This window comes from Drepanopeziza brunnea (assembly GCF_022702325.1).
Source record: "Drepanopeziza brunnea f. sp. 'multigermtubi' strain 214-2 chromosome Unknown ctg9, whole genome shotgun sequence".
In the NCBI taxonomy this organism is placed as follows: Eukaryota; Fungi; Ascomycota; class Leotiomycetes; order Helotiales; family Drepanopezizaceae; genus Drepanopeziza; species Drepanopeziza brunnea.
The window spans coordinates 2,000,306-2,024,014 of record NW_027094072.1 but is presented as its reverse complement, the minus strand read 5'-3'; the positions used below and the strand labels follow the sequence as shown (position 1 = coordinate 2,024,014).

Here is a 23,709-nt window from a genome sequence, read left to right as displayed (position 1 = left end):
ATATCTTTGTTTCTTTGGTCCTGAAGGGTCGAGGGAGTTGTGTTTCCGGATGGTTTCAGAGTCAAGTCATTCTGTGAAACAGAAACACCAATACGGATTAGGGAAACCGCTACAAGTAGGAATTCGGTGTCCTAGCCCGTGCGTTGGAGTGAGTACCGAGATCTTTGCACCGTGGCAAAATTCTTCGGCAAAAGGTGTTTTCTTGCCAAGGATTTGTGACTCGCATGGTATCGCTCCCCCGTCAGCTCCGGTTCCATAGATTCCCATCAACCTCGCCTTGGAATTGGAGGCCGTTCATTTTCACATAGGTGTACCGACCAGTCGCCTCGGAACTTACAAGTGGCAAAATCGGTGGCCACTGGACCAAGTGTCGCAACTCATACACATCCCGGCCGGCTCCTCCTCGCCCAGCTCCAAAACCACAATGCGCTTCCACCAACTACGCACAAACTTGCGCCGGCGAGCCCTTTGAATTCTTCCGGCCGACTCCACACAACAGTAGCCGTCCAGTGCGCCAGATCAAAACACGAGCGAAGAGATTCGCCTGTGCCAGAGAAGGTCGAGCGCTGTGAGGCGGGCACTTCGCTTTGCTCGATTTCTTGCTCCATAAGTGAGTAGGTCCAGTGGAAGAGTCTCGATAGGGAGAGGAATCCGAAAAGGGTGAACATGGTTCGGATGCTAACTTGGGAAGCTGTTGAGGTGGTGCTGCTGCTTTCTGTTGGAGCACTTGGCGAGAGATTCCAAAGTACGAATACAACAGGTATCTATGTTGTTAGCCGGCATACGCGTGCTGGAGAACTGGCTTACCAGCGCAAGAAACTGCCCGGTGATGCCCCAAGAGCTCAGTTTTCGTGTAATGGTTCCGTTCGCAGAGCCAGCAGGTAGTCTGCCAGTCAAGTATCGGCCCACGACGGGAGTGGTGAAAGTTGCGACAAACCCCATCAAGCTCCCAGAAGTGCGAGCTAGAGTGACAACACTCAAAGGGACTCCTGAATGTAAGAGGTATGTGATGAGCGCTGCTGAGTAGACGAGGACCGTAAGGTAGAGGAAAGCCATAGTGATTGAGGCCGGCCAAACGGCGATCGAGAAGAAGTGTCGGAGGCGGAAAGCCGGTCCTTCATAGAGTAGTGAATGGGCCTTCGAAATGAGGGGAGCCTCATGGCCGTATACTTCTCCCTCGAGAGCACCATCCAATAGCAAGTCCTGATCTTTCGGCAACGTTAAGCGAGGATTCTCTCGCGAAACATGGCTTAGACAATACATCTCAGCGGTCCACACGACGACGGTAGACAGGGCGATGATACTTATCCAGGTACTTCTTGAGTAAGCATTCACGATAATTGGGAGGAGCGACGGCGATGCAATTTTGCAGAACAGGTTTACTCTTGCAATGACTGCGTTGACCTGGGTCAATGTGTGTGGCGATGTAGCATCAGTCAACACAGGGATACAGTCTCTGCTAAGTGAGAGGCTGTTGCCCGTTGCACTGAGGACTTGGAGGATATCCAGAACGAGAATGGCCACGAATAAAATGTTCCTGGCGAACGTTGAATCGTGGTCAGCAACAGCTGGCCACAGAATCCAAGCGACATAGGTGAGTACGATTGCGCCATGATTCACTATAATGCTTATGCGCAATGGCGTCGTTCTGTTATTAGACTTATCGATCCAAGAGCCTACTGAAGATGCAAAGAGAATAGATGAGAGTGTCGAGACGATGCCACTGCATCTGTAAGCACACGATATAATATGGATTAGGGGAGCTGGGTGGAGCGCACCGTATTGAAGCGGCCGTAAGACTATGGGGAAACGCTGAAGCTACCAGGACAATCTAATATATCTCAGTGGCTATCTACAGGCACGAGTGCGACCGATATTGATTGGACTTACCGACACGTATTCGAAGGTCCGTATATTCCACATGAACAAGAAATGCAGGCTGTAGATCTTCCACCACCGGGTCTCGCCCGCAACGACGGCGAACTCTCGCGCTGCTGTGTGGTCGCCGAGGAGCTCGTCGCCGGCAAGGAACGCGTCGAGCGACTCCCGACCACTATCCGTGCTCTCTCGATCAGGGGTCGGAAGAAGGGCGTCACGTCGATGCGTCGCGGCGTCTCCTCGAGCTGTTTCGACAACCGGTTCGGCCATCCTGCGCAATTCCAGTGTCGTATGTCGTATATCACGGTTGGGACCTTTTCGAGGCAGCCTTCAGAGACGGGTTTGGTTGGCCTTGGGTCGGCTGTGTCGTTTTATCAAGGTTGTGTGCCGTTCGGCGACGAGACACGACTGCGGCCACGGACGGGCCTCGCCCCACATTCTATTCCAAGAACCACCTCAAATGTGCTTCAGTCAACGCCGCCGTATCCAAAACCATGTCCAGCGAAAGGCTGGCAGCTTTATCATGTTCATAGCGATATCTATTCTGGTACGTTCCCGGAAGCCAGTTCAAGGCAGGTTTGGTTCATGAACGTGCACTTCATATTCACCTCTTTAGCTGATGCGCAGAATGTGTACCAAGAGGCTTGTGTGTGCGATGCCGGCTTGAGTGCAACAAACATGGATACACACACACACACACACACACACATAAAAATATATCTCTCCCGCTGAAGGTTATTCGAAGCCTATGGCTTCGGGAGCACATTATTCTAAAGGGCAATTGGGCGGCAAGGAGCAGATGATCTCTAGTCTTGATACTCGTTCCAGAGGGAGGACTCTGGTTTTGGCTTTAGGATACATCTGAATACTTGCCTGTGGTAGAAGGCATTATCAATTCTCGGCCGACGGCCTGGCCTGTTCAAACAAAACCAACATTCCAGAGTCACTTCCTCGTAGCTCGGCTACCTCTCTCGCTTAAACAAAGCTGATCATCTACAACAGGTACCTTCTTCTATCGGCAGTTCGATATCCTCATCAGTCATTTGCAATCGTTATTCATTATTTCAATATGATATGATATACCGGCATCTTACGTGCGACGTAGAGTTGGGAATCGCAGCCCGCCTCTCTCAAATATCTCTCTAGTGGTCATGGTGGCCCAAAGATCTCCGCTTCACGGCCTCGCGTCCAACCCAATCAGTCCCATTCGCTCTCAACGCCTCCGTCGCCGCCGCCAGGTTCAGGCGCAACTGCTTCTCCAGGTACAGCGGCAGCTGGGTGTTGTCCCAGTTGCCCGCCATGTTTTGGCGGAGGATCATTTGCCCCTGACCCTCGCTATGCCCGTACAGCGTGACATCGGCAGCCGAGTGGCCGTCGGTACTCCACTGGATGCCGGCTCTCGTACTCAGCATCTTGCCCAGCTCATTGTTGAACGTCTCCTCGCCCTTCAGCTGGGTCAGCGTCAGGATCTCGGCGTCCGTGGGGTCGCTGATGCCGTAGGCCGGGAAGATGTTGGTCCGGAGGAAGGAGGCCGGGTCCGAGCCGTTGTAGGCCGTGAACTCGCCGTTGAGGAACTCTGAGGTGGAGTTGGCTGCTTTCAGCACGAGTGGGTTGTAGCCCACGAGTGTGAGACCGCCGGTCTCGTGATCCGCGGCAGACATCAGCTGCGTATCGGGGCGGGCGTCGACCCATCTGCGCACGAATTCCATGACTTCGTTGTATTGGATCGTGTCGTGCAGATGGCCGACGGGATCGTTGTTGTGGCCGGCGTGGTCGATGCGCGAGGCTTCGATCATGATGAAGTAGCCTGGTGGGTGTTAACATCTTTCTCACATGCTGGGTGGGAACGGGAACGCGGTGACGGGAACAAACCTCGCGTGGAGTTCTTGGTGGCGTTCTCGAGCGAAGTCAGAGCGGTCTGCGTCATTTCCAAAAGTGAGGGCTCGAGGCTGTCTACGCGGTCGACTTCGTAGGCCATGTGATCTGCTCTCGTCAGTTTCCCTTCACAGATAAAAAAACAAAACACAGGAATGGAGAATTCCATACTCAGGGCAAAAAGACCAAGATATGGTAGCGTCGCCTCCTCACCACCCTGCAGGCTGTCAAACCCAGCTCGGTCTGTGAAGACATTGAACCCCTTCTCTTCAGCGAATTCGAGCAGGTTGATATCATCATCACGGCAGGAACCAGTAGAGTCCTTGGGCACGTAATAGCATCTCCCACCTCCGAGCAAGATATCGACCACAGAACCGAGGGGGTGGCTGTATCCTATCTGGTGCTCAGCAATCTTGGCCTCGAGGTCCCGATGCTCGACGTGAGCCGCGTAGCCTGCATTCGCATCAGTAAAGAATAGAGGATTTGTCTCTGCAAAAATGGTAAACCGTACATGCTGGAGTTGCGTGCGTGATTCTGGACGTAGCAACCAAGCCTGTCTTGAACCCATCGAGCTTTGCAGCTTCGAGGATAGAGCCCACAGGCTCCCTAGCAACGTCAACGCCAATCGCTAGACGCCTGTCAGCCTATGATCCAGCTTTCTTGGAGGATGCAGAGAGGAACGAACCGGCGTTGTAAGTCTTGATACCCGCCGAGAACGCTGTAGCACTTGCTGCAGAGTCGGTGATCAGGTCGTCACTTGCTTGCGTACGGACAGAGCCGAGGACCTGTGTAGTCCTTGTTAGCACGCGAGATCGTCTCCAGATCCCCATTATCTTCCTCTCCCTGCTTCGCAAAAAGGATGATGACGGCCGCACAGCTAGGGGAGAAGGGAGGGTACCATTTGATCAGCAGCGAGCTGAGAAGTCACAGGTCGCGTGATATCCTCCCCGTTTCTCAGCAGCGACACATAGTCCCTCGCCATAGTCTGGGACGCAACACCAAAGCCATCTGGGACGATGTAGATGAAGTTCCTTGCGAGTGCGTCCTGCCAGTCTCCTGGGCCTGTTGACTGAGCGTAAGAGGCGGAAGCGAGAACGCTCAATGGGGTAAGAACCGAAACACGCATCTTGTGAGGAATTAGGAAATGAAAAAAAAAAAAAAACGAGTGACTGGGAGAGAAGGGGGAGGGGAGCAAAGCAAAGAATTGCCTTGCGGAATCGAAGTTGGGGAATTGGACGCCGCAATATATACTGTGGTCGAGATCGCGTTCCTAACCTATTTTTGGCCCTGTAACAGACGTTATATGAAGGCCTTGTATAAGCCTTGTACTCTCTCCCTAATGAATACATGTCGAAAGTATAATTTGGCAAGGGATCTTATCTTACCAGGTCTTAGACCGATCAACTTACGTAGTTTAAGGATTCATTCAGCCTTGAAAAGTATCTTTGAGACAGTATTTAGTCTCTGCAATGGAGTTGACAGGGCTTTAAGCCATTCAGAAACCACCGCTCTACGATTTATAGAGCTGAGCTGGGTCCGACATTTATTCATGGGTGTTCATGGGGAGGCCTTGTATAGGCCCCAACCATCACTTACTAGTACTTGCCTCTGCCCCACTAGACAGGTGGCTAGGTCACGTGCATAAGCCCCTATAGACGAGTGGCTGATTCCCTCTCTGAAACATCATACTTACAAATAAGACTACGAACTAGGAATAGATGTTACCTCTCCTCCCCCCATCCTTGCCTACGATTCTATTATGATTATACATATATATATATATATATATTTATATATATTTATATATCTCTCTCTCTCTTCATTCGCAGTCAGCTATATGCTGGAGCCTTTCCCTCCACAATACTTGTACAGGTCAATGTGCCTAGCGGATTGGTGATACTTGGCTCGAGGAGTCGAGGCCCTTTCCGCTGCAAGAGCCAGCATGACGGCCCAGCGTGTGCCGAGACCAAGGGTTCGCCGCTATCGATTATGTGCAGTATGTACTCTGTACCTACGTAGTACGTAGTACTTGCACTTATCAAAGTCAATCGAGCAGTACGTGATAGGCACCTGAGCTCGAGAGGGCTGCGAGACTCGGGCCGTGGACGTCGGCAATAGCATACGAGGCGATATATTCCTCTCTTTTCTAACTGCCAGAAGACTGCAGTACGGACAAGAAGGCTGTCTTGGGTAAAGGAAATACACCTACAGGTGGATGGATAGACGCACAGGAAGAGAGAATCCGGTAGTTGATGCAGGAGAAAAAGAAAAAGGTGCGAAAAGCTAATTTGATAGCCGAGACCTGTCATACATAGTAGTATGTAGTAGAATAATCAACTGGGCCGGCCTGATCAACTAAGATTAGAGTATGGATATTTTCCGCCGTCCCGATGCAAACCTAGGTAATCACAAACTAACAGACCGTATTTAGTAGTAAGTAGTAGTACTACTTGAGCAGTTTAGAACCTATTTCAACGGGGTCTAAAGATGAGGACAAGGAACGGCGCGGCCCCGAGCCGTTTGCTAGGATAGCGCGCGGAAGCCCAGAGCAGTTTTTGCACCTCAAGGCTTTCACGTATGCACTGTTTAATGAGTAGAGTATCTACTCCGTAGTGAGGTATTATGCGGTGAACTCAAGCCCCTTTCACCTTATCCTACTCCTTTCCTTATTATGGGTAGAAGTTCAGAATCCCTTCTCGAACCAGATAGAAAATCGTAGACAGGATCCCCATTTCAATAGGTATTCGGTATAGAAAAAAGGCAGGCTTCGTTTCCCATCGCCGTCGCTTGAATAGCCAGACCACCCGCTGATCGCTGTTACCAATCAAGCGTAGTGGTTCTCTCCAGAGTATTGTTCAGCTCACGCGCCAATGTACGTAGTAGCTGTTACCAATCAAAATGTATGAAAAGAGCACGCAGATGTAAATGATATGCATTGTCCTTTAGCGTCGATCTGAGTTCAGATAGAGGACTTGGTCCGAACGTTATTCACTCCCTATACAACTCCAAAAGACGTTCCCCCATTCTTGGGCGTTGCACTTTTCTCAACCGCTCCCTTTCCTCTACTCACCGTCCCCCAGGTACTATCTTAGTCCGGGCTTGAGCTTATGCAATCTCCTCAATACCTCTACGAGACTCAAGGCCAGCAATACTAACTTGACAGCTCGATATAAACACTTTTCAAATGTCTTTAGTCAAGAATTTACAGACGCTCTGCAAGTCCCTCCTTTCACAACTTTGAGGTTGGATTCCGAGGCCGAGGCCTTGGCCGGAGTAGCTTACGGAAGCTTGCTCCGTACACATCCAAGGGTTTTTAAGATCAATCCCACAAAAAAAAAAGGGGGCCATCCCAAATCCACATTTCAACGGGGGACTGGAGCCGTTCATTTGTACTACGTACTAGGTACGTATACGGAGTAATTCCCTCACCTACCACATTTCCCGAGGTCCTACCTAGCCCACTTACTTACGCAGCCAGCATACTCTACCCATCTATCCCCACGCAATTTTTTCTTTTTTTTACTTCTTTTTTTTTCCTCCTTTTTCTTCTTCTTTTTCTTTTTTCTAAAACCCAAGGAAAGACATTACTCCGTTCACCGCCTAGAAAAATCGGGGCCAGGCGGCAACTTTTGACTCTACATTAAGGCTGATTGTCGACATGGGGGGACAGCTACCTATCCTGACCGTGCGCTAACCGCACGAGCACCCATCTGCCATCCATGATTTACAACCTCATCCAAGATCTTGACCTTGAACCTCGACAACATACCGTACTACAGTAGTAACAATTTCAGCTTGCGAAGAGATAAGATTCAACCTGGTTTTCGTCTTACAACTACTACCTCGCAGGAGCCCCTTTTCGTTAAAAAGGCTAATTCTCTCACTGGCCCATGGCAAAAAAAGCTGGTTGGTATCCTCTCGGCTTGCAAGTACTCCGTACTCCGCATGATATCGACGACGAGATAAGCGATAGCAAACCAACCTTACATCTCACCAGATTTACGTAGTATGACTGAGTGAGAGAGATATCACGTAATGTACAACCCTCGCAGGACGCACGTTGTGATCATGACCTAGCCTCGGCCTCCACTCTGTTACATACCTACCGGTACTCCGTAGCCAGACCGTTCCCTCCCGGAACACGTACGGAACCAGACAAACCAATCAGTCAATCCATCCATCCATCCCTCTCCGTTGGACCGAACACTTCCTCTTCAGACCCTCTCGACTCCCTCCCTAGATTCACGCTCCGGGTGGTCTACAGCGTAGCAATAGGTACTCCATACCTACCTTACTCAACTCACAGCCTCCTCATAATCCCTCTACTCAACACACCCACAGGAGCGCAGCGCGCCGTATTTCCCACAGCCGAACACCAGTACCTCCTCTCCTCTCCTCTCCTCTCCTCTCCGCAAGCGACGACAAACTCGCAGGTCAAACAAGAGTCAAAAGTCAAAAGCCCAAAGCCAAAGCCCAAAGCCCAAAGCCCAAAGCAGAAACAACTGACAACACGCCCCGCATAACAGCAACCGACCAGCGGTACGTACCTAAGAGTCCACAACAAACTCACCCGATATGCATTGTATAGTATAGAAGAAGCCTACAATCCCATCCCGCCATTCCACATTCCACATTCCAATTCATCAATTTACCAAAATGACAAAGCTGGGATTATACCTACCTAGGTAAACCTGCCCTATCTATGCCTCCCGCCTAGCAACACAAGCAAGATCTCACTATAGCTATAACTATAACTATAACTATACTATACTATATCTATACTATCTGACAAGTGCCAAAACCCCCTTGGAGGAGGGAGGTTCGCTCCACCGTATAGAAAAGCTCCCGTCCAATCCAGACCATTTTATCCAGTCTGCGCCTTGAAAGCGACGGATACCTAGGAAACAACCCATTGGCCATCTTTTTTTTCCTTCCCTTCTTTCTTCCCAAGGTCTTTTGGGGAGGGGAGAGGGGAAGGGCTTTTTTTTTGTTTTTTCTTTTGCTCTTCCGGAGACGAGGGAGGGCTGTATGTATACCTGGGGTGACCAAGAGGTCTGTACGTTGGGCATGGTACGTACACATACACATACACATACACCAAGGATACCGATAATATATACCGATATATATATATATAAGATGAAATAAGATATATAATCTACTTTCTCACCTTGCCCCACCTCACCTCACCTCAGATCATTAAATTTTACAGTCAGCCTGCCGGACTGAATGCGGAAAATGCAATGTGGTGCGGTGTGATGCCAAGTCAATCCCAGGACATATTACCCCACAACATCAAGGTATATACCGGTATATATGCCCATCGCTCAACGAACAAATAGATAAAGAATCCAGTCATCCAACTCGTGCAAACCACCCACCCGACCAGGCCCCTCCCAAGGATTTCATCCCCAGCCAGTATGCCTGCCTACTTCGTCATTATTCCTGGATACTCTGGTCCACGTGACTTTCCTCTTTCTTGCTGAACGCCGAGCTGGCCCAGCCCATCCAGCTCGCCCGCTTCGACGCCTTGTCGTCCTCGCCGCTGACCTTGCGGTTCTCCGGGTGGTCCTGCACCAGGCGCAGCGGCCGCGGCTTATTGCCCGCGAAGGTAGTCGCCTTCTCCGCACGTGGCGGGCTGTTACCGGGCGGCGTGCTCACCTCCCCGCTCTCGCTCGTGCTGCCACCGATGCTGCTGCTGCGCTCGCTCTTCATGCTCGTACCTGGGAAGTTACCTGTTGTCGGCACCTGGCCTGTGTTTGGCATTCGGTGGACGGCGTTAGGGTTGGCCCCTGCGGCTGGGGGCGCGAAGAAGGATTGCGAGTGGCGAGGGGTCTGTGGCCCGTGGAGGGGAGGTGAAGCAGCCCCCCCTCGGTACATCTGGTTGACAACGTTGGCGGCACCGGCGGTAAACTGCTCGCTCTTCGGGCGGCCACTACGGTAGCTAGCAGAGCGGCCAAAGGGAATGCTGGGCGCCGTGTCCGGATCCGTGAGCGCAGATGATGGAGGTTGCATTACAGATTGCGGCCTTGGGCGGCGGGATCCCCCCATGGCGACGGACTTTGCGCGTTGCAGGATGGATTCACCACTTGCCTGTTCCTTCGGTGGGGGCGGAGGAGGAAGGTCTTTTCCATTGTTTGAGCTCCCTGCTGCTCCTGGCTTGAAGTCGGAGGATTGGTCAAGAATGGCTTCGAAGTCTTGGTGTTGGAGCAGGCGCTCGATGATCTTGTTAATGTAGAGGGTCAGGGCTTTGTTGGAGTCCTTTGCGGACTTCAATTCGGATTCCAGGCGTCTGTAGCTGTCGCTTTCGTCTTCACCGGCAGAAGAGAGCTCGTCTGCAAGGCTTGCGGGTGCAGCTCTGCCTTCTAAGGCGCTGAGCGCATCTACGTTGTGGGATGCGGATCCCATGAACTCGCTCTTGGCGAAGTCCCCAGTCAATGTCTTCTCGGAGAGGAGAAGTTGGTAGCTCTCGTTGTCCTCCATCAACCGAGCATTGGTCATGCGTGCTTCGAGCAGTAGTCGCTCGACCTCTTGCATGCGTCCACCGCCCATGTTCTCGGATTCCATCATCTTGATCTGTGCCTCTGCCAATTCTAGTCGGAGGGATTCTATTAAGCGGTCTTTTTGTAGCAGTAGCTTAGAGTTGTTCCGCGAATCGCTGCGATTCAGACCGGAGGTAGGAGCGAACTGGCTATCAATAGGTGAAGAGTTGTTTGCTGTTATAGTCAGAAAGAAGTCTTGCATATATAGATCGCGATACTTACAGCGTCTGGAGATTCTGCCCTCCTCATCCACACTCGACCTCGCATTCAGTGAATCTTTCAGCCGCTGGATAATCGTCTGCATCTCCTCCTCCCGGTTCGCCGACTCTTCCCTCTCCTTGGTCATCGCACTCCTCTCCGCCTCGTATATCGACTCCATCTCGCGTTTCTGCCTCAGAGCGTCTCTCTTCTCATTTTCCAATAGCTCCAGCCGTTCCTCGTTCTCATGCAATTTATCCTCCAACTTGCCCTGCTCCTGCAACGCCTCGTCCAACCTCGACTGCAGCACCTGGGTCTGCTTCTGAAATTGTTCAGACGCTGATTCCGTCTTACGCAGCTGCTCCTTCAAGTCGTCCAGTACAGCGGCCGTCTCTGCCCGGGCGTCATCGTCGACATCGGAAGCCAAATTGCTCGAGCTCAGGTTCGACGCGCCGGCACCAGGGCGCTGCATCGCTGCTCGAGCCGACATGGGGGGACCGGTGCGAACTGACCGACTGCGCGCAACTCCATTCGCAGTTGCGGATGCCGGGACTGGCGAGCGGGTGGGAGCCCTTGATGGTGCAGATGCGGTGCTCGTGACGGCCGGATCGGTGGAGGGTCGGCGGCCGGAAGCTGGACCTGAGGGCGGTTTCTTGGTTGCGGCAGACATCATTATTTTATCTATAGAGAGGGGATGGATTTGAGGATGAGGATGGGGATGAGGATGAGGATAAGGATGAGGGTGAGGATGAGGGTGAGGATGAGGATGAGATTGGGGAGGATATAAGGGAGAAGGATGGAAGAGGTTCGAGGCGTGGCTTATTGTTGTCCTTGTTCTGGTCCTGTCCTTGTCCGTGGCCCGAGTGTCTGGGCAACGGGATGAAAAGTAAGAATAGATTTCAGATGAAGTATCACTCGAGAGTCAGGTAAATAAAGTAAGGCTTTGGCAGATGTTCGTTCATGATAGCGATATGAATAATGTGTCCTTTCCCTTCCAGCTCTTGCTGATTTCTTTCTGGCTTGTGCGATCCCAGTTGCATAATCCCTTACAGGTACAAATCGAAGCGTAAACCGGTAAAAAAAAAAAAAAAATCATATCTAGGCCTAACGGGGCATAAGAGATTGAAACGAGGTTTCCAGGCTATTCCCAGTCGCTCTATCGAGGCGCGGTTGTACGGAGTAACATAAGCTCTGCCTATTAGTACTGTAGTACGTATAGTACCAATTGATGTCTAAGGCGTTATTGACAATGGATCATCCAAGTGCAAAATCTGTATCACAGATCTATATGCAGGCCCTTGCTTACTTAAAGGGCGGGCCAGTTTTATATATCTATGGCTAACGGTAGGAACTCAATTGCAGGTTCGAAGATGTGATCGAACCAAAGTTCCGCTGAGTGTATACCTTGGTAAGAAGGTAGTATGACTGACGGGTGTCTGATATGAAGCTATCTGGGCTGTCAAGTCCCACTGACATGCATCAAAGAGGATGGATGATCTTGGGATGGGAGACCCGCCGTGGTCATTGCAATCAACTTCCAAGCGGGAAGAGGGCAATCGATAAAATGAAGGCAGTTGTGAGAAAATTAAATCTGAGACGGAAGCTGATTCAAATAAGCTGATTTAAAAGTATCTCCAGAGCTACATACCACATCGGGTCTGATGTACAAAGCACGTGACATCAACCAAGGTCAGTCGGTTAGCCGAGCACACACAAGTCAAGGTCCAAATTTCCGTGCGCGAAGTTTTCTCGGAATCCACAACCAACGCCGGAGCATCAACACATTTCAAGACCCAACCCCTCACCCAAATCTTGAATCAACGCAACGATGGCACCTAACAAGAAGGCAAAGAAGGCCGCCGATGGCATCAACTCGCGTTTGGCGCTGGTCATGAAATCGGGAAAGGTCACTCTCGGATACAAGTCGACCCTCAAGACCCTCCGCTCGGGCAAGGCAAAGCTGGTTATCATTGCCGGTAACACTCCTCCTCTGCGCAAGAGTGAGCTCGAGTAGTAAGTCTCCCCACGAAGCAATTGGATAGTACTTCTGCTAACCTCGTCCTAGCTACGCCATGTTGTCAAAGACCAACGTCCACCACTTCAGCGGAAACAACGTACGTACCCTCACCCACACCCACACCACAAAATTTCTATGTCATTTCAGGCCGACGTCCTGGTCCTCAACGACCAGACCCGACTCCCGGGTCTGCGAGAGATCTGCCTAACGATAAAGTCTTGCAGACTTTGGAGGGCGCATTTGCTTACTATTCTTTGCTCTTCAGATTGAGCTCGGTACTGCCTGTGGTAAGCTCTACCGATGCTCGACCATGGCTATCTTGGATGGAGGAGATTCCGACATCCTGAGCTCGCAAGCTGAGTAGATGGCGCGACGGGATGGAGTGGTGGAGTTTAGAATGATGGACTGGACACGATCAATGTACGCTCTGCGGAGATTCAGTTCTAGCAATAGCGAATGATACCGGCGCCCGGCCTCTGGACCAGAACATGGGATATGGAGTGATAGGCATCGTGACTGTCTCGGACTTTGAAATTCTGGGATGTTTCGAATGCATGCGCCAGACCCATGGGCGGAACGTAAGACACAAGTCAGAAATTGTTTGCGCAATGCAGACAATAGAGGTCCGCAATTGATTCGTAGAAAGATAATCCTGATTTTCCCCAAATCCTAAGCTACCATAAATTGAATTCCATCCAAACCTCAAAACCAAACTGTGCTTCGGACTCCAATTTCGGCGATAAGCATGCACTTTTCGCCCCTCCATATTGGAAAATCGTAGTCTGTGGGCGGAGATAGGGTTGCTAATAGTGTAAGCGAGATCTTAGCGCGGGTCTGCTGAGAAATCAAAGGGTTGACCATTGCCTCAAATACCTACAACCCCGACAACTCACCCTCCAGAACCCATCCTTTAAAGACAGCCACCTCGAAATCATTCAAGATGGCCCGCCGACCTGCGAGATGTTACCGCTACTGCAAGAACAAGGTGCGTACGATATGTGAGACGAGAAGGAGACCAGAGGAGAGGCTGTGATGTGTGCGCTGGTGGCGTGAAAGGGATGAGCGCAATCTCATTGTGGGAGCGGGAGCATATCGAAGGCCGCAAAAACTGACTGCGAGGATAGCCATACCCCAAGTCCCGATTCAACCGTGGTGTGCCAGACCCTAAGATTCGGTATGTTCGCGCTTTTCTGTCGCGGAAGACACCGGGAAACTGACCCGAGTAGAATCTTCGATTTGGGCCGCAAGAAGGCCAACGTCGACGAGTTCCCTCTCTGCATCCACCTGGTCTCCAACGAATACGAACAACTCAGCTCTGAGGCGCTCGAAGCTGCCCGTATTTGCGCCAACAAGTCAGTATACCCCAGTGAAGGATTCCAGTGAAGGAAGATGTTGGGTCAGCTTCTCATTAGAGACGATATTTTACAAGCCTATGGTTTTTTTGTTAGATAGACTACGCCTCAGAACATACAGAAAGAATGCGGGAAAGTAGCAGGCTAACATTCTGGATCAGGTACATGACCAAGACTGCAGGAAAGGAAGCATTCCATCTCCGTGTCCGCGCCCACCCTTACCACGTCGTCCGTATCAACAAGATGTTGTCTTGCGCCGGTGCCGATAGACTCCAAACTGGTATGCGTGGTGCCTGGGGCAAGCCTAATGGAACCGTCGCCCGTGTCAACATTGGTCAAATCATCTTGAGCATCCGCACTCGTGATTCTTGTAAGCCTTATCCCTGTTCGAATTTTGAAAATTAGCCCTAACCAGAGAATCACCAGTCCGTCCAAACGCCCTCGAGGCCCTCCGTCGTTCGCAGTACAAGTTCCCCGGTCGCCAAAAGATCATTGTGTCCAAGAACTGGGGCTTCACTCCTCTCCGCCGTGAAGAGTACATGGAGAAGAAGGCCGGTGGACGTGTCATGGTTGATGGTGCTTACGTGCAGTTCCTGAGTAACCACGGAAATCTGGCCGAGAACATGCGACGCTTCCCGGCTGCTTTCCAGGAGGCATGAACGGAAGGTTGAGGATGACTGGCTCGGACGGAGTAAGCGTGGAAAGGAACGCAGAGGCGTATCCTCGCAATGGGATTGTCTCTTGACCTCTGGTCTATTGAGCCATTGTACCTAAGGAATTGCTGATGATCTTTCTACACTTTACGCCAATTTTGGGTTCGATTCTTTGGACATGATGTGAGATGATACCGGTACTATGATACCCGGCACTAGCATTCGATGGAATTTGCACGTGGACCCCACGCCTAGCAATTGATGGGAATGGTAGTGAATGTATGAGTGGCAAGTGCTACTCGGCTTTGCCTCTCCAACCTCTTACATCCAATCCAATCATGCCTAGTCCATCCGTCCTTTTCGAACAAGTGTCTCCTCGATTACATCCCATTCGAGTCTCCTCCCTCTCTTCCTCCCAACTCGTCCCCAACTTACCCCCACTCCCGTCCCACCTTCACTCGCCCTTCTTCAGCTGCCCAAACCCGAGAGAGAGAAAAGACTGGCAAGATCGAGGGTATCTAGGTAGGTAGGTAGGTAGGTAGGTAGCAATAGGTAAGTAAGTACTTCAGCCAACCTACTCGAAAGATAATGAGAAAAAAAGCTGAGACGGGTGACAAAGAGAGTTGTGTTTTTGGATACTGGTTGCCATGGGCTCTTTCGAGGTAGGTGGCTGATGGAGCCAGGGCTGCGGTTGCGGTTGTTGGTGGCACGCGGTGAGGAGAGGATAGTAAGTAAGGGGTGACTGACTGCTTGGAGATTTATTGCTGATTTCTTGTTGCTGCTGCTTGGGTGAATGGATGGATGGATGGATGGATGATGTTGGTGGAGGTTGATGTTATGTTGTATTTGGAGGTGGTATCGGGATCGTGGTCTAGGATACAACTGATTTTCTCTTTTGCAGAATCAACTTCTTCTGAATGAATGAACTCTTTGGTTGTATCGCTATACCTATGCAGTAGAGAAGGGAGGGGGTGGAGAGGGGAATTTTCTCTGAAGATTCGATAATGATAGTGTTTCCCTCTTCCATGATGAGCGCTCAAGGTCTGCTTCTCGAGATTGGCGGTGGACGGTGGAGCCGCCGGCGGTCGATGGGAGCCTCCTCGCTGGCAAATGTTGAATAAAAGGCTTTACTGTTGGCGTTACTGCTGGAAAGCAATTTTCTTTTAGGAACTTCGGGCTATCTATTAGCTTTGATGGTTGATGTTATATTGCCGCCTGCATTCAGGGTTAGTAAAGTAGCAGAACCCAACCCGCTGACACTTACCTCTCGTCTCTTGACCGAGGACACGTCCATTGACCGTGGACATTTAGGGTATTGGCATTACCAATATAGTTATCGACAATGAGCTCTTTTGTGTAGGTTGCTCTTGCGGCACCAGCCAGCCCGAGAGACGTTGAGGATAGGAAAGAAATGCATCATGAACTGATACCCGTATGTACCGAGCATGTTACTGACAACGAAACGGAGGTAGGTCACGAATAAATCTGTCGTAAAAAATCAGTATATCAGTTAGTAAAGCAGTGAATACTATCAGAGTGGCATGATCAGCATCAGACGAAGAGAGAGATGGAGGTCCAGATTTCTTGACAGGCTAAACGCTTGATAGCGTACTGAGATATCATGATCTTCTAGGACGTCTTTCTCGGGATGAAATTCGGGTCTTGAGTCCGATATCTTTTCAGTCTCCAACTAGACTTCGTGTCACGGCTCTGCCCTAGGATTGCGATAACTGATCGCTCGAATAATCATAGACGGGGAGAAAGGAGTCGTGATGATGGTTTTTCACTCGTTGAGTCTCAGCTAGAGAAAGCAAGTTCGGTCCAGTCCAATCGATAGGCGTTATATCATTTTATGCTTGACTTGAATTTCGAAAGGCAAATCGTCGCTCTGCACTTGAAAACTGCGTTTTTTTTTTTTCCTTCTTCCGAATGCTATACTTGGTGTTTTTAAATTTCCAATTGCAGAAAACAGAAGTTGGTGTCGACGTTTCGGCCTCGAAATTCAACCCTCCTTTACAACGTTTGACATAGCTCGGCGCTAGAAAGGACGTCGCGAGGCTTAGATGTTTCGTTCAATTATATCTATTGCATTTATCTCGCCGCGGTAGTCAAACAGGAGCGTTTGTGGAGGGTGCTCGAGGAACGATACTGGCCATCTATCTATTTTGACCCGTGACCAGGGCTCGTCATGATTGGGTCATGTCCCACTTTCCGTCCACGCTAAGCGTTGTTACCCGAAGCCCTAGTCGCACAAATTTTGATTTCCATCATAAAGCCAACGTCAGGCGCCCTTAATATCAATTCAATCAGCAATGATTCAGGTGCATTGGTCTAGCGGTATGATTCTCGCTTAGGGTTCACTCTAAACATGCATGCGAGAGGTCCCCGGTTCAATCCCGGGATGCGCCCATACATACATGAAATCATGACTTTGTCTTTTTCACATTTTTTTTTAACTCTTCTTTTCAGAAATTCGTCTTACGTAGCCTTCCGTGAACCGTTTTTCAGGACCATTCTTATGGATTCAGGACGAATCCAACTACTAATATGGGAGAACTTCTTTCTACAATCAACATGGACTTCTACTCACGATTGCAGGCTTCACCGTGAGCTACGATGTTCTCCAAGAATACTACGGGAGCAACTAGGTTTTTCAATGGAAGTAAAAGATGTTACTGGTATCATCGGCACGACGTCTAAAGGTGTGTCGTGTACCTTTGAATGCCATTTCTCTTCGCCCACTTGGCTCTGATTCATGAATAATGTACTGCCAGTGGTGGGTGGTATCGACTGTAGCTGTATCGAGGTGCAGAACTACCTGCCTAACCCAATCTTCCCTCCTGGCGCTCAGCCTCCTTGCGTAGCGAGCCCAGATATGGATAAGCAGGTGCACGAAACTTGATAACTTCGAACTCCTACAGTCACACGTTGCTGGTTGAGAGAGAGAATGCTTGAGAGGAGTCTTATCGTCGGAGTTCTGGAGGAGAAGCACGGATATGATCTTGGATTTGAACGAGGTCGGTTATAGAAAAGGGGTTTGTTTACCTTTCGTCTTGTACAAGTCTAGGGAATGAGTGTTCGCGAGCTCTGAAGGCCATATCTAAACGCCTGAAGCTAGCCAAGCTCTTGAAGCTCTGATATTGTTAGTAGCGTAGTAGCGTGATAGAAATTGGGCACGTTGATCTCAATATCGCATGCACTACTTTTCCTGATGAGTGGAGCCTTCGCAAAAAATCACTAGGGCGCATTTCAAACCCGTCACTTTTCACTTGAACCTACTCATCGGACCGCGCCCTCAGTCAAGTCTCTCCCAGCCTCCCCACGCAGGGCCATCCCACCAGTTGTGCCAAACAGCGTCGTCGGTTCTCAGGGCAAAGATGTCATGCCTGTTCGCGCCCCAGCTCACAGCAGTCGGGGCCGAAACCAACACGCCCCCTAAATTCTCCCAGCTCGCAGACCAACTTCCATTGGCATAGTATCGGTGATACATCGCACCGTCGATACCAATGCCACTGTGAGTTCAATGCCGTTGTTTAGCTTTCCGAGAACAAAACGGTGTGGGCATTCTCCTTGATGGGAAAGAGAACAGACAGGTAAGGAGGGTGTGAAAGTGGATCTCACAAGAGATCATATCTGCCTCGACCCCAGCTTACAATGCTCGGCTCCGAAATGAAGTTTCCGCCCAGGCTCTGCCACTCAGTCCAGGAACCGCTCCACTGATTGATCCACGAGGCACTGTCGGTTCCTCGTCCGACCACAGCGAGGTCGCGAGGGCCCGATGATTTGGCTGCTAAAGGCGTGGTAAAGACTTTACCAAGATTTCTTAATCGTCGCTTTATCGTATATCAACTTAGAACTTGCGATAAAAGGACGAGTCGGTGCGAAGACCGAATAGATCGAGACGTTCTGGTTCCCAGGAGACTGATTTGACGGGGGAAGTGAAGATGCCGCCGAGAGGTTCATACGCGCTGCACTGTGATGAGGAAGTAGAAATGTCTGTACAGCTTTGAGCTAGCAATTGGGGCTCAAGCGCGAGGGAAGATAGCGTGAGGGAAGAAGATACCCTTGATCCCTCCCAGGACTTGTGGAATGCAGCATTTTTAGTACCGAGGCCGAAGAAATCGAGGCGGTTATGGTCCCAGCTGCAGACGTCCACTGGAGACTCGAAGATGCCGCCTTGCGATTCCCAGCCACTCCAAGCGCCGCCATTCCACCCTAGATGTGATGTGACCGACGATCTCGGCGCTTGTGATTAGCAGCGAGGAGGGTGAGGTCCAGCGTACATTTATGCCATGCTGCACTGTCGGTACCCAAAGCAAACACATCGAGGTGATTCGAGCCCCATGCTGCAACAGTTGGAACGCTTGTAGAAGCGCCTCCCAGTGACTCGAAGCCTCCCCACTACATTCAACGTCAGCCAACACCGCTCTGCTCATTGTGGTACAGTGGGTAGCAAGTAAACACATCTGATTTCCGTCCCAGTAGTTATGCTGGAGATCAGAAGCCCGATCGCCAGTCCTGAAGATGTCGAGACGGCTCCTGCTCCCGGAAGCAGCTGCGACTGTAACCTTGAGGAAGTTACCCCGCGCCCGCGACGAGATTTCGAATTCACCCTTTGATATGGCCTTGCGGTTTCTGATTCCCAGATCTTACGGACTGTGATCAGTGAATCTGTATCTATTCTTGGAAAGGGGGTGGGTCATGTAGGATCTTGAATTAGAGACCTCCCACTGGAACTAGTCGGGCCACTCGTTATGCTTCCAATGCTTTTTGAGTGAGCATGAGGTGATCGGTGGCATGACTGATATCGTAATACTCCTGAGATATTCTACGATGTAGCTATCCATAAGTACTACAGTACCTTGCGTCGTTGTTCTCCTGTCTGAAATCGGCCAGTTCTTCAGCCTAGCCAAGTGAAAATCTGGTGTGACGAAACGACCCGTTATTATTATTGTTTTTGTCGTATTTATTAACGTCTAGCGGATTATAAGCGTAGCATGCGCTCCCCGTGCTAAGACCTTTTATAGGGTACGGAGACGTGCAAAGCTGAAAGTTGATTATAAGAAAGCTGGGCGGAGCTTCCTTTCAACAAGTCCGATCAACAGTATGGAGCTTCTTCTTCGATCAAATCGAGCAAAAATTTACTCGTTTGAGCTTTAGCGTATATATAGATCCGAAAATCCTAAAAAAAAATTTCCGACGAACTCTTTTCGTTTTAATTTCTTTTCTTGCGCTTTATCGTCGTCGAGATCGCGAGACAAAACGTTACTTGTTTTATCACGCTCGCGGATCTAAAGCCTTTTTAAAGCGTCTTGGCTACGTATTTCATTCTTCTTCGTAGTATCGTATCGATCCGAGTATATATATATATATATATATACATAATAATCGTTTAAAAAACCCAGCTGGCAAAAGAAGGGCGCGAAAATAACGTATAAAGCAGATTGCTATAAGCTAATCGAATAAAGTAGTTGAAAGTATCGAGAGAGAAAAAAGTGAGAAAGCGCAGGTCGTAAACTATGAAAAGATCTTCGGTTTATATATTCGGAAGCGAATAAGTAGGTCGTAATGAATCTTCCGTTAGTTATTTTATATAATTTGCAAGATTAAAAGACGTTTATAAGCTTGCACCGGCGTCAAAGTGGAAGTTCGATTCTGCAGGCCTACGAAACGATCCGTCGGGAAGCAACACACCACCAGCATCCCTTTTTCGGGCGCACAAGCTTTGTATTCTCTTGAATTCATGCGAGGCTGCTAAAATCCTATGTCCTGAGTTTTCTCAGCTTGATCTTTCAGAGGTCGACGAGAGATGGCTGTAAAACTGGTCGTGGAGTCGCGCCAAGAGCTAAGCGAGCTGAGAAGCACATATCCTGGGCCACCTCATCGTCGTCCCATTCTATGGGATTGATTCATGTTGCGGAAATAAAGCGGTTATGTGAGACTGGGTTTCGTGGATCAGATGTTGGTTTTCCGCTGGGTCGGTGTAGGGTGAATGTACGGATGGTAACATCTTCGGAGAGATGTAGATTGCAATGTGTTAGAGGCCCTGATTAGTTCTTCTTCGGTGTCGATGATTTGGATAGCACGATGACGCATTTTGGAATCTTTTACCGTAGAACTTGTAGGAATCATGGTTCCAGGGTAGAGGATGACTGTTTGGGCTCGTATAGATGCTCGCTCGTGGGTGTATATCTCTCCAGAATATTTTCTGTCCTCGGGCTTTGTAATAATACACATGCTCGGGTGGCTGTGCTAAATAATATAATAAATGGAACCGTCGCATTGCTGCAGTAATATGATCAAATAATATTGAAGATGTTTTATAAATACAACTATAAATTAAATCGAAGTTATTTGACTCAATTTCGATTGCGGTGATAAATAGCACGGCTGAAAGACGATATCTCTCAGATGCGTTTTGCCTAAGCCTCGACTGAAGAGATGAAAATAAAGATACGTACACCCAGAAATCATAGCGGCAAGATCTTTACAAAGCGATCAGCTTGTCATACTTATGGTGCAGCAGTAATGCAGTATCGACGAGGACCGTCTCAACATTTGCATCCGAGATATAATTTTGCCCATGGGCTATCTGGCAGCATTGATTTGAGATTTATGATCAAATTATGACTCTGATGTCTGAAAGACAAGCGGGAATAGATATCATTAAAAGGCGGCCAGGACCATGTTACCTTCAAGTTGCGACGAGCCTTCAAGCCACTTTCGCTCGTAAACTTCGTCTTCTGGAAAGAGAGTTCGTGAGCACCTGTGGCTTGCATTGTACTGGGTCAGCACTTGAGAATGTATATCTGATTAATGCGAATAGTCGGCGAGAATTACTTTTCCGGAATTGAAGGCTGCTGATATGGCGAAGTGAAGAAGGGATTCGCCAGCTAAATAAGCGAGTTACATGCGCTGGGGTGGCAAAGGACACCCAGCCCCGTCGGCCTCCTACATTAACCTCAGCGCCAGGCCTTCATAACAATGGATATGAGAGTTATACTACATTCCCTTGGGGTCATCCTCGTGCTCGCTTCTCACTCGGGCTATACCGCTGAACTCTCGTCTCCAATTCTTTCCCCCTTCTGAGTACATTCAGCGCGATGGAGCGGCCTGTTTCAGAATCACCGGCTGTGGGCGAGGCTCATCAGACTGAAGATCTGGTTGGCAGTGGCTGCGAAGTTCATGTTCATGTTCTCGAGTGGCGACTCCATCTTGCCAAGACTTTCTTCGATCAACCTTTCCTCCTCTCTCATGCCACTCCGTAATCAAAGCCGGTCGACCAGCTTTAGATCACCCGCATCTGCACACTGGATCTGCAGACCCATGTTATCGCAATCCAATTAATTCGTATATAGGCCACCACACCAAGAGCCTAGACGAGCATTGGCCAGTACCCGAGATGCTTGTTCAATGCTTATCTCGTCTCGGGAGGTGCTTAAATACCTCCGAGAATGCTTGTCTCGGTGAAGAGGTGTTCAATCCTGTACCACTCCCAACGTTATTTACGGCGCTGTTCCCAAACCAGAAGGTGCCGATACCATCCTATACTCAAAAGCCGGATAGCAAAGCTTGACCGGCACATGTGTCACTCGCTTGATTGAGCCGGAGTAAATACACCAGGGCTCATCAGGCTGCCAAGTGATAAGAGCTACGCGCCCGGATGTACGTGCCTTCTCTTTTGGTTTGCCTCCGTCGATCAAATCATGGCCCGGCTTTGACGGCTTCCTCTTCAAGTTCGAATATGCCCCTTGAGGCCTTGAGGGGAGTCTGGAGTGAAGTCCTGAGATAGAGGCATGAGCAGCTGTCCACTCTTGAGCCAAGGCGGCGAGGCCAACAAACCAATTGAGGGAGTGGATGTTTGCTCGCAGCCCCCTCCATAGTCGGGAGTAGAGTACCACAGCATGTTTATATAAACCCATGTGCATTCCCTCCTCCAGAGAAGCAACCATCCTCTCACAACCCCCGGTCCTTCCTTAAGCTCCTCATCCAGCCCCTCGCACTCCGTTCCCAGCAAGTCCTCAAAATGGCTTCAAGATTCCTCGCTGTCCTCGCTCTTGCGATCTTCCCTACTCTGTCCATCGCAGCCGCGATTCCAGAGGCGATCGCGCCCGCCATCGTTCCGGGTGCTGACAGTATGTTCATCCTCGAAACCCAGTCTCCTGTTCGAAACCGGGAACTGATGCCTCCATAGTTGTGGGAGGCTCTGCCGCCGTTGCTGGCCAGTTTCCTTCCCAAGTCGCCCTGCTCGTCGGCAGTTCTCTGTTCTGCGGCGGTGTCTTGATCAACTCCCGAACGGTTTTGACTGCTGCCCACTGCTCCGTCGACTATGCTGCATCTGCTGTCACCGTCCGAGCCGGTTCGCTCGTCAGTCGCTCCCCTTGCCCGACCACCCTCTTCTAATCCCATCTTCACGTGGCGCACCATTGTGAGCGACGCGAGTACTGATGTACGAACAGCGATACGCATCAGGCGGAACTCTCGTTAGGGTCTCCAGGATCCTCGTCCAGTAAGTGATGAGACGATCCCTTTCTCCACCTTCGGCACCCCTTGGGCCCAGAAGCCACCTGCTGACTCTCCGCGTCACTCTCTAGCCCCAGCTACAACGAAAACACCTTCGACAACGACGTCGCCCTTTGGACTCTCACAACCGCTATTCCCAGCAGCAGCACTATCGGGGTATGTACCCACTCACGTCCTCTTCTCCCACGATCCGAGAATCAAAGCTGCCGATACCATTTCTCTGGAGCCTCTCCATATCTCCAGCCGCGCCCCGCATCTCAACCCTCTGCAGAATACAGGGACTAACCATCTCGATCCAGTACGCCACCCTCCCCGCTCCGGGCTCCGACCCCGCCGCCGGCGTGAGCACCACCGTCTCGGGCTGGGGCCTGACATCCGAGTCGGGATCGACGCTCCCGGCCTCGCTCCGCTACGTGGCCGTGCCGGTCGTGTCCCGCGCCAGCTGCCGCAGCGCGTACGGCACCTCGGCCGTCACCACCAACATGTTCTGCGCGGCCGCCTCCGGCAAGGACTCCTGCTCCGGTGACTCCGGCGGACCCATCGTCGTCACCAGCACCGGCGTCTTGGCCGGGACGGTCAGCTGGGGCCAGGGATGTGCCGAGCCCGGGTACGCGGGCGTCTACTCCCGAATCGGCAACTACGTGACCTGGATCAACGCCAACAAGGCGTAG

The 23,709-nt window shown here is 50.5% G+C and overlaps 6 protein-coding genes across 6 annotated transcripts; 3 read left to right on the top strand and 3 right to left on the bottom strand.

Moving 5' to 3' along the window:
- Positions 1 to 241: 241 nt before the first annotated feature.
- L3040_005826 (uncharacterized protein) lies at positions 242 to 2,148 on the bottom strand (the record flags this gene model as incomplete). The annotated part of the gene is made up of 5 exons (XM_066154660.1): positions 242 to 332; positions 448 to 764; positions 808 to 1,723; positions 1,779 to 1,831; positions 1,891 to 2,148. 5 exons carry the CDS (start codon positions 2,146 to 2,148, stop codon positions 242 to 244), a joined length of 1,635 nt encoding a protein of 544 aa, XP_066011509.1.
- An 872-nt stretch (positions 2,149 to 3,020) lies between these two features.
- On the bottom strand, positions 3,021 to 4,879 carry L3040_005825 (uncharacterized protein; the record flags this gene model as incomplete). The annotated part of the gene is made up of 6 exons (XM_007296747.1): positions 3,021 to 3,685; positions 3,751 to 3,861; positions 3,925 to 4,206; positions 4,265 to 4,381; positions 4,439 to 4,538; positions 4,652 to 4,879. The coding sequence occupies 6 exons, from the start codon at positions 4,877 to 4,879 to the stop codon at positions 3,021 to 3,023; spliced, it is 1,503 nt and encodes a 500-aa protein (XP_007296809.1).
- A 4,313-nt stretch (positions 4,880 to 9,192) lies between these two features.
- L3040_005824 (uncharacterized protein) lies at positions 9,193 to 11,166 on the bottom strand (the record flags this gene model as incomplete). The annotated part of the gene is made up of 2 exons (XM_007296746.2): positions 9,193 to 10,469; positions 10,518 to 11,166. The coding sequence occupies 2 exons, from the start codon at positions 11,164 to 11,166 to the stop codon at positions 9,193 to 9,195; spliced, it is 1,926 nt and encodes a 641-aa protein (XP_007296808.2).
- Positions 11,167 to 12,321: 1,155 nt separating this feature from the next.
- Positions 12,322 to 12,874, top strand: L3040_005823 (uncharacterized protein; the record flags this gene model as incomplete). The annotated part of the gene is made up of 3 exons (XM_066154659.1): positions 12,322 to 12,506; positions 12,559 to 12,607; positions 12,776 to 12,874. The coding sequence occupies 3 exons, from the start codon at positions 12,322 to 12,324 to the stop codon at positions 12,872 to 12,874; spliced, it is 333 nt and encodes a 110-aa protein (XP_066011508.1).
- A 576-nt stretch (positions 12,875 to 13,450) lies between these two features.
- On the top strand, positions 13,451 to 14,521 carry L3040_005822 (60S ribosomal uL16 domain-containing protein; the record flags this gene model as incomplete). Its single annotated transcript, XM_007296745.2, has 5 exons — positions 13,451 to 13,495; positions 13,635 to 13,684; positions 13,737 to 13,862; positions 14,024 to 14,232; positions 14,289 to 14,521. 5 exons carry the CDS (start codon positions 13,451 to 13,453, stop codon positions 14,519 to 14,521), a joined length of 663 nt encoding a protein of 220 aa, XP_007296807.2.
- Positions 14,522 to 22,541: 8,020 nt separating this feature from the next.
- On the top strand, positions 22,542 to 23,709 carry L3040_005821 (uncharacterized protein; the record flags this gene model as incomplete). The annotated part of the gene is made up of 5 exons (XM_007296743.1): positions 22,542 to 22,650; positions 22,710 to 22,882; positions 22,975 to 23,024; positions 23,110 to 23,194; positions 23,338 to 23,709. The coding sequence occupies 5 exons, from the start codon at positions 22,542 to 22,544 to the stop codon at positions 23,707 to 23,709; spliced, it is 789 nt and encodes a 262-aa protein (XP_007296805.1).